The sequence below is a fragment of the Populus nigra genome, chromosome 6 (assembly GCF_951802175.1).
Source record: "Populus nigra chromosome 6, ddPopNigr1.1, whole genome shotgun sequence".
Classification (NCBI taxonomy): Eukaryota; Viridiplantae; Streptophyta; class Magnoliopsida; order Malpighiales; family Salicaceae; genus Populus; species Populus nigra.
The window spans coordinates 12870928-12880617 of record NC_084857.1 but is presented as its reverse complement, the minus strand read 5'-3'; the positions used below and the strand labels follow the sequence as shown (position 1 = coordinate 12880617).

Sequence of the window (9690 nt, the reverse complement as noted above, 5' to 3'; positions counted from 1 at the left end):
ATGTGATTTTACAAAGAAAATAAATAATTAATTTGAATTCAGAAATTGCATTTGTTAGAAATAAATTAAATTCATTTTTTCTCAATTGTTCTAGATGGTTTGCTAAGAGCTTAAAGATTTAAATATTGCAACATTAAAAGAAAAGGAAAGAAAATTAAAAATATATCGTTGTAATATCGACGACACGAGGCAACATATGGGGGGCGTGTCATTCATGAGAAATCAACAAGTGGGGGAAGGGGATACTAATAGGTCGTCGTCTCGTCCTCGTATTTTTCATTTTTTGGGCTCCTAATCTTAAACTGCAAATATATGGTGTTTGTTCGTGGCCACCATCTACCTTAGGTCTCTTCTATCTACTCCGCACAACTCTCATCTCCTCCTACTCGTAGGCTGTAACTAAGCATACTTAACTATTTCCTCCGCCTCCGCCTCCAATTCGCCATTCTCCGACTTCTCCACTCCGCTAACTGCCTTTTAGGTACGACTCCAAACAAACCTTCTTGCAGTATATTTAATTTAACTTATTTTTCTATTATCTAGACTGAATATTGTTTTGTTCTAGAAACAAACTTAATCAAGGTGAGTTTAGTGTAGGAATTTTAAGCAAGTTTTTCGAAAGGTGATTTGATTCTTTGTTAAAACACATGCATTAGTGACTAATATTAGGAATAATCTGTGTTATTTTCAGATTTATTGGAAGTATCTTCATTCTCCGTTAAACCTGTATGTATCTGGAAGATTTTGATATAATGCCCAACAGTAGTTAATGTGTTAGGCTTCATGGAATTTTCGGGTGTCCCACTGAAAAATAGTATGATAAATGGATGCATAATGTTAGGTGCCTACCTCAGAGTTGTTACTTGGTATTGAACCTGTAATCTCCCTCCCTGTTATTGTTTTGTCCCAATCTGTTATCAGAAGGGTTTCAATTGTTAAAACACATGGATTAGCGACTAATACTTGCTTTATGGTGGTGCATATCTTTCCTCTGGGCTCAGGATAGTTATAGAGCGATTGTTTTACTAACAGCCAGAGTTTCACTGGCTTTTCTGCATGCTGCACGATTTTCTTACTTCAAGGCTTGCGCTTTTTTCCATGCTCTCCTAGGGCTGCAGAATTCACTGTTTTTAGTTAGTTCGTATCAGGCATGATGAGCAGATCCAGTCGGCATAAAGACAAGTATGGAAGAAGTAGTGAGATGTCTCAAGATCACCAGTATGAAGGAACTGCTGCACGGACTAGACCGTTCAGCTTTGATGAGATTATGTCTATAAGGAAAAACAAGAAAGCATCTGAAATTTTGGAAGGAGAATTAAAAGATATATTAGGAGGTGTTATTAATGAGAAAGCTTCTGATCATAGATCTGAAAGGGGTAATGGCCACAATGAAGAATCTTCAACTGGTCTCCGACAGCACTTGTCAGAGGAACATGGCAAGGCGAGTTACAGAAAAAAAGAAGATAATGTTTCCATGAAGGAGGATTATATAGCCAAAGGCAGAGATAGAGATGTTCGAGATTCAGAAACAAAATCAAAGGCCAAAATGAATGAAGATATGAGAACTGAAGTTAAAGAAAAGACTAATGAAAAAATTCATGACAGGAGAAAAGGTGATAAGCGGCCAAGCAATATTTCTGAAAGCGAAGCTGTGAAGAAGCATTCAAGAGAGGTGCAGAAAGATAGACATGTGGACAAAAGTAGAGGAAAATCTGAAAGAGAAAGAAAGGAAAAATACAGGAATGGTATTGACGATAAAAGTAGAGACAGGAATGCTGCAAAGAAACATGATTTAGGAAAAGGGCATCATTTAGAAACTTCTGAGAGAAAGGAAAGGAAGGAATCTTCAAAATCTCATCATGAAGAATTAAGGCTGAAAAGGAGACGATCAAGGAGCCGAGAGCACGAGGACAGAAATAGAAGGTCTATTTCACTCTCACCAAGGGCTCACAAACGTGGTTCTTATCACAAAAGAGAACATGTGGAATTGTCCTCGCATTCTGTCAAAGAAAGGTCTGGACGACAACAATCTGATGCTGAAAATAACCAACTTACAAACAGTAGTTCTAGTAGGCATCAGAGGAGACATGGTGGCTTTGCAAGTGGGCTTGGTGGCTATTCACCAAGGAAGAGAAAAACTGAGGCCGCTGTTAAGACTCCTTCCCCAGCTAAACGCTCACCAGAGAAGAAAAGTGCTAAATGGGACCTTGCACCAGAAGAAACAAACAATGTCTTTCCTGCTGTGATTCTCTCTAATTTTCAATCACCAAACCAAACTGCTTCTTCAAATATACATGAAGTGGTCAGTGCTGTTCCTGTTGTTTCAGCTCCAATGAAGCCTCTTTCCGGGGTTTCACTCAGTTCTTTGTCAACCGCTACGAAAGTTGCCACTGAATCCATTCAACTTACACAAGCGACCCATCCTACAAGGAGGCTTTATATGGAGAACATTCCAGCTTCAGCCTCTGAGAAAGCTGTGATGGACTGTCTTAATAACTTTTTGATTTCTTCAGGCGTCCATCATATCCAAGGAACCCAACCATGTATAAGCTGCATTGTAAGTTTCTAATTTGTATTTGAATAATGTCCATGTTATTCGTATCAAGTGTATGGTTACAATTGGGTTGTGGCATGTCTTACCATATTTTATCTGCAGAGGCAAAAAGAAAAGGGCCAAGCTCTTGTGGAATTTCTGACTCCAGAGGATGCTTCAGCAGCTCTCTCTTTTGATGGCCGTTCCTTCTCAGGCTCCATTATCAAAGTCAGACGGCCCAAAGACTTTATTGAAGTGGCAGTAAGAATGACCATCCTCCATTTCTTTTAAAGTTTAATAGCTTTGCACTAATCTTTAGGATTTCTTGTTTTTCGGGCTTATTCATGGTGTGCTATTGTTTGGAATTTTTTGGTATTGTCTATTTTGAAGTTAACTGGTCTGTCTGGATGCCTAGAAATAGATTTGATCTATTTCAATCATTTCTTTTCCCTGTTTCTCTTTGGTGATGATTTGTTTTTATGTCAGTTGTCTGTCCACTAGAATTTCTAACTTTAATCTAATTGCTGCAAGTTCTTATGATGTATATATCTGTGTATTTTGGAGCTCTGTTTTTCTCAAGTCATATAGTACACCAATTCCTATGTCTAGTCAATCGGAAACCTTATCAGTTGCAAGAGATAGTTTTATTAGCTAAAAGGAAATGACAGTAGAAAAGCCAAGTTCTCTGTAATCTGGTCCAGCCTGCATGGTGATCAGAATCAAATCTTAAGACAAGATTCATATTTTCCTAAATTACTTTGAAGTGAGTCCTGAAGGAGGAGTGCTGCAGTGGTGAGCTCGGTTTAGGCCAGTGTGCTGTTTAAAAAGATATTAAGGCGTGACCTTTTAGATGATTGATTGCAAGCTATTGTTGTTCTTTCAGAGTAATTGAGAAAGATGGATTTTTATGACTAGGGTTTGTTATATATATATATATGGCATGTATTTATTCACATTAGATTTAGGCTTAAAATGTCAGGTTATGATTCTACTAGTTAATCTTGTCTGCAAGTTATTTACCTGCTCCTGAACAATCATTTTGCAAGAATGGTATTATTTCTTTGTAAATGGGTGTTTTATAACAATCACTTTGCAAGAATGGTATTATTTCTTTGCAAATGGGTGTTTTACCAAGTCAACTACTTATAAAGTTTGGTTGCATTGGTTAACAAGAGAATGAATTCAATGCATCTAACTGTTTGTAAAATATTGCACAGAAAATTAGTTATAACTTACATAATGCAGCTACTGATCAGAAAGAGATGATCAGAAAGAGAGGTTTTGGCATTTATCATAACTCCTGTGACAGTTTTGCTCGCAGATGCATTACCTGCTCTGGAACCTACAATTCATTATTGTGTATTTGTTGTATGCATTTAGTATTTTATTGATCTTTTGTATCTAAAGGCTTTCAAAAAGACGAAGTTTAATGCAACTATCAATGGTCAATCTATTTGTAGGCCAAATAATATTGGGTTTACCAAGAAAGAGGTGGCTCCTGATGTGAAGTTATTACTCTCTTATTCTCCCCATCATTTATAAATGGGGAGTTGTAACACTTGCAGTTACTCTTTTTGACTGTTTTGGTTAAAATTATAGCATAATCTTGGAGGATACTTGCTTCCTCTCACATGCACATGGGTCTCACTTATGACAACTACCAACAGATCCCACATGCATGTGAGAGAGGAGCATGCTTCCATGGTACAGTGAAGTGAGCTTGTTCTGTATGTAATTTCATCAGTTTGCAGTTCACTGGGTATCAGTGCTATCAACTAGTGGACTGTATTCTGGAAACTATTTTGAGGTGTCTGCCTTGAATATTAGACCATCCTTAAAAGTTTCTGTGCTACTCGTATAAAAGTATGTATTTAGATAAAATGAACCCTTGTGTCATATACAAATACCAAACACAGGAGCTATACTTTATGGAGTTGTCTAGTTCAGGATTTTGTGGTTTTGGTATATTCAAAATTGTGGGTCATGGAAGATTTCTTAGTCCTTATGATATAGGCGAGGGCCTCATTATTGTGAGATCTTGCATGATTTTGTCATTGGTTTTCATAGACTCCTTAGATTTTGCTAGCTCTGTGGAAGCAAAGCAAGATTGTCCACAAATTTAACATAGGAACTGTTTCTGTAACTTCACAAACTTTATATTGCACATGGAATATTCTGTTTGCCTAGTTACATGAGATTTATTCTGACTGTCATGTTGGAATCTCTTAAATAGGATGTTTATATTGGGTGTGTGATATTTCACGTACTGGATGGTGATGAAGCTGTCTCCTAAATAAGAAGATATCCAGGTGTAGTGACGAGTTTGATGGTGCTTCTTTCTCTGGCATTGGTTTTGGGCTACTGATCTAGGCTGCTCAAACAGTAATTTTTTCGTCTAAGGAAATGCAGTGCTGTATGTTATGTATTTAATGTGCTAATTCAATAATGCTTTAAGGTGTATATATATAGGATAGTTCTGTCATTCTCTGTTATCAACTCTGAATTTTCCCAGCATATTTACTTACATTATAATTTTTGAGTGGCATGATGTTGTCTGCTAAATATTCTCCTCATAACATTGGCATGGTTTTGCACATTCTTTTATTGATGTTAATTTCTCTTCTTTAAGTTCAATTCTGTATATTTCTTGTCTTAACAGAAATTTAGAGAAAACACGAGAGATATGGTAAAAAATGTTTATTGAAGGGATCAATAAGATCTAACAATTTGAAGTTCATAGTTTTTACTAAAAGGATATTTCCTTTCATCGAGTAACTTTTTTGATGTTCTTGTATCATTATTTCTCTATTATGTTAATTCTGGCATCATGTCTGCCCTAGATGAAAGCAGGGCTGATGACATAATTGGTTTGCTCTATGTTTGCTGGAAACAAACCAATATGCAGGTTCAATCTTGATCTCACAGTACTGTTTCTGTGGCATACACAGTCTCTCACCTTGATTATCAATGCATTTGAACTTTTTTAGGGATATAAGCCTTTTGATCATGGAATTGGTACTGTAAAACAGAAACGCATGCACATTTGGTGTTATTAAATTAGAATATAAGGATTATATTTTATTTATTGCCTCATATCCCTCAGTTTTCACGAAATCTGTTTGATTTTATACTTGTTGCTTGAATTTGTGTATTGTAAACAGAAGCTATTTTTTTGTTCAATTGATGCTTTCAGTTTCCTCTTTGCTTTTTCTGAGGTATATTGTGGTTATTATCCATGTAGCAGGTTTTCAGACAGTTGCTATTTTCATGCAGACTGGTGAACTAGAAAAATCAGCAGCTGCAATTGATGCAATTGGTGATATTGTTAAGGATTCACCTCACAAGGTGTGCACCATCATCCTTCTAACTGATTTTTGTGTTTACTTTAACTTCCAGTTAGCCAGGTCTTTTTTGTTTCTCTGGCATGAACAAAAAGCTAGGGTTTTTATTTCCTCTTTCTTATAACTTTTTTTTTAAATTTAATTGTGAACCTCGAGTGGCAATTGTCAGTTTGTATGTGTTTCCAATGGAAGTTCAAGAAATTCCTTGTTAATGACATTAACTGATGAACATAAATTTTTCTTTGTTTCCCCCACCTCTTTCCTTTTCTTATATTTGAAAAGATGATTTTCAGCATTCACAGAAAAATGTTTTCTTCTATCACATGGGTGAGACAAATTTCAGGAGTTAGTGACCACATGGGGAGGGACAGGGGAACTTTTTTTATTGTGAACTGGCAGTTGCAATAGAATTTGGAAATATTAAAAGCCATGGAACATAGGATAGCCTTGATGTTGCAAGTGTGCTAAAACTAAAAAGGAATATGATGACTAGAATATAATGGTTTGTGGATGGCCAACATCACTCTGGCTACTTGACTAGGCTGTTTTTAAGGTGAAAGTGGAGGTCCCAATATAATTTAATTGCAGTGAATTGTTTTACTCATAAAATAGCTTGTGCTTAAACCCCTATTCACCGCTGCTCTTGCTAAGCTAGTAGCATAACTGATAAAACAACTGGTGTGTAGCTGAGACTTGAGACTTTACATGGTGAAACTGATTTAGCCATGCTTTTATTTTTGTCCTTCAGTTGTAGACCTGAAAGGAACTGTTCCTTGCTTTTATCCACATGTAATCACCACCTCCTTTGTGTTTATTTCTTATTATTTTTACTGGTTGGATTTTCATTATTATTAAATGTAATTTTATCTTGTAGTGAGTCTCTATTGCTCGTATCTAGTTACCTGTTATGCTACTTGCTCTGATTTATATTTACAATCTTTTGCTTATTTTTCTGTTTTGAGTTATTTGTGCAGATTTTCATTGGTGGAATTTCAAAGGTTCTTTCTTCTAAAATGGTAATTTGACTCTGAAATTTTCAATTCTTTGTGTATAGTGCTCCTTCAGAGAATGGCCTCTAGGGTTCCTGCATTCCCATACACTCCTCCATCTTTCCGCCTTCCATATCCTTTATTTTATTTGCATTTCTCCAATTTCCGCCTTCCATATCCTTTATTTTATTTGCATTTCTCCAATTTCCTCGGTTCTGTAAGTGACAACGATGTTCTTGCTGCTTTTATAGCTCATGGAGATTGCTAGTGCCTTTGGACCTCTGAAGGCATACCAGTTTGAGAATAGTAAGGATCCTGATGAGCCATTTGCCTTCCTAGAGGTAATATAGCATAGTTGTGCTGTTGCTTACATTTGCTTCAAGAGAGGCATACCACTGTGATGTTAGAACACTTAGGGTTCTCCTTTACGTGAATTTTACTGTGCTTCTTTGTTCATTATTGTTTTCTTTGTACCTTAATCCTCCCTTTCTCCTGAGCTTGACTGTCAAAGAACTCATCTATACTCTTGATATCAGTATGCAGATGAATCGGTTACTTTCAAGGCTTGTGCGGGTCTCAATGGTATGAAGTTAGGAGGGCAAGTAATAACTGCCATTCAAGCTGTTCCAAATGCATCCTCCTTGGTAGTTCCTCACCACCGTGATTTCTCTACTGAAAATTTAATACCAACTCTATGCATCACATGGTGATGGGAACTAACATAGAAGCACCACATTCTAGGGAAGTGATGGAAATTCACAATTTGGCCAGATCTCTCAGCATGCAAAGGCACTTCTTGAGAAGCCTACAGAAGTCTTAAAGCTTAAAAATGTGGTATGGTATTATGTTTCTTGGTATATATTATTTTGGTAATTCTTTCATGTTTCTATATTTAAACTTTTTTTTGGATTGATATTTTTTTTAACTATCTATTTTATCCTTGTCCTTTTCTCAATATTAAATAGTTTGATTCAGAAAGCCTTTCATCCCTATCTAACACGGAAGTTGAAGAAGTATTGGAAGATGTGCGTTTAGAGTGTGCCAGGTACTAGTAAACGAATTTTTCATTATTGCTTTTTAACTTGATAGTAATTTGGATCATGGTTTGGAATATATGTTCACCTCTCAAACCTGCAGGTTTGGCTCTGTTAAATCCGTTAATGTTGTCAAGTATGCTGCAATTACCATATCCACTTCAAAATCATGCGAATTCAATGATGATACGGTATCTGCTGAAGCTACACAAAGCTTAGGTTGTGATGGAACAAATCCTAAAACAAGGAACATCAGAGGATCTATTGACCAAAAGTTTATGGAAGGCAACAGCATTGGTGATGATAAACCAGCAAGTGATGTCATGGAGGATGAGCCATGCCAACCAGGTCAGGTTGACAGTGATATGGCTGTTCAAGACTTAGCATGCAAGAGTTCATCTGATTCTCAAGAACCCCCTCAAGATGTGTCAGACAGCAATGTTGACAAGGTCACTGATGACATTGAAATTGAGGAAGTCGATGTGGAAAACCAATCAACAGCTGGAGAAGATTTGAATTTGAAGGAGGTGGGAGATAACAAATTAATGGCTGGAGAAGAGTTGAATCTGGAGGAAGTCAGTGGAGATGTTGAAAAGGCTTTTGTGAATGATAGCATGGAAGTGAAACCAAATTCTATTGAGAAGGGAGATTGCAAGGAACAGGATTGTAATCTTGGACTCATTTTTGAGCGGGGATGTGTTTTTGTGGAGTTTAGAAGAACGGAAGCCGCATGCATGGCAGCGCATTGTTTACATGGAAGGTTATTTGATGACCGTGCTGTGGTGGTGGAATATGTTCCTCTTGATATTTTCCTTGCCAGATTTCCAAAATGATTGTTTTAGTAGATGCCATGGACTAATGGGAAAACCACGTGCATGCAGACTGACGAGGGGATTTTCTGTTCATGCCTGGTAAAACACCCACCCTTTTTGACATTTTGAGCAGTGTTGAACCTTTGTTTAATCTCAACCTTTTTCCATATGACATGTCGGAGAACATGTTTTTTGAACTGCAGGGAAACTTGCAAAATGCTGAAATCATAGTCACTGGTTGGAGTATGAAAGTTTGAGGATCTGGGTTGGTCTGAACTAGGTTGATCTACTGAATTGATCATTCACGTAATGGGGCTAGTAGAGTTACATACATGAAGGATAAGGCTGAAAGAGACATTTGCTAATGTAATATTTTCCTTTCTTGCATATGCAACAAGTACGTTGAAGGTCAAGGGTTCAACTCCTAATTCCAAAGTGGGATGATAATTCATCGCTTGCGATACACGAGGGAAGCTTATTGCCATAGTTTTGGCTCCTGTTTTCTAAGGTACCCTTCCCTCCCAGAAAACCAAAAAGAAAAAAAAGAAGAGGAATTTAGGGTTTGTGTAGTGTCATTTGTGGTCCTCAAGGGGCGTAGCGTGGTGGTAAAGAGTTTGGGATCTGTACAGCAGGTCTCGAGCTCGAGTCAGTGCGTGCATCTCTTGTAAGAGATTGGGACAACCGGGGTTTTACTCACTCATCTAGATCTACAAAGTGTGTTTTTTAGGAGGTGAGGTTTTCTCGAATCCAAAAAAAAAAAAAAAATTGTCACTTGTGGTTTTCCATGTGAAAAACTTGTTTTTACAAGCAACATGTTACCAAAACTTTCAAGAGCCTCATTCTTAAAGTTACACTTGTTTTTCTGTAGAAGTAAAAATTCGGCAACTGGTTACAGGTTCTTATTCCTGTAGAAGTAAAAATCAAAACAATTAAGCTCTATGTTTTTGCTTCTGTTTTGAACAAAAACTGAAACCTTAATCT

The 9690-nt window shown here is 36.9% G+C and overlaps 1 protein-coding gene across 5 annotated transcripts; it reads left to right on the top strand.

Annotated features, from left to right (window-relative positions):
• Positions 1-249: 249 nt before the first annotated feature.
• On the top strand, positions 250-9172 carry LOC133697685 (splicing factor U2af large subunit B). 5 transcript variants are annotated; one of them, XR_009842911.1, is made up of 11 exons: positions 250-481; positions 1139-2557; positions 2657-2794; positions 5807-5878; positions 6849-6890; positions 7115-7204; positions 7400-7507; positions 7605-7697; positions 7829-7908; positions 8001-8808; positions 8913-9172. XR_009842911.1 is itself a non-coding variant. In XM_062120410.1 (10 exons), the coding sequence occupies exons 2-10, from the start codon at positions 1151-1153 to the stop codon at positions 8728-8730; spliced, it is 2760 nt and encodes a 919-aa protein (XP_061976394.1). In that variant the 5' UTR covers positions 250-481; positions 1111-1150; the 3' UTR covers positions 8731-9172. The 5 variants fall into 5 exon arrangements, 1 of the variants encoding a protein (XP_061976394.1); XR_009842912.1 differs by having other exon boundaries at positions 1135-2557; XR_009842909.1 differs by having other exon boundaries at positions 1111-2557.
• Positions 9173-9690: the final 518 nt, after the last annotated feature.

Excerpts from the sequence above, each read along its gene's own strand:
- LOC133697685 (XM_062120410.1), top strand. The coding sequence starts at position 1,151 with ATGATGAGCAGATCCAGTCGGCATAAAGACAAGTATGGAAGAAGTAGT. Across the intron at positions 2,795-5,806 it reads AAGACTTTATTGAAGTGGCA|ACTGGTGAACTAGAAAAATC; the intron begins GTAAGAATGACC and ends ATTTTCATGCAG. Across the intron at positions 6,891-7,114 it reads AGGTTCTTTCTTCTAAAATG|CTCATGGAGATTGCTAGTGC; the intron begins GTAATTTGACTC and ends CTGCTTTTATAG.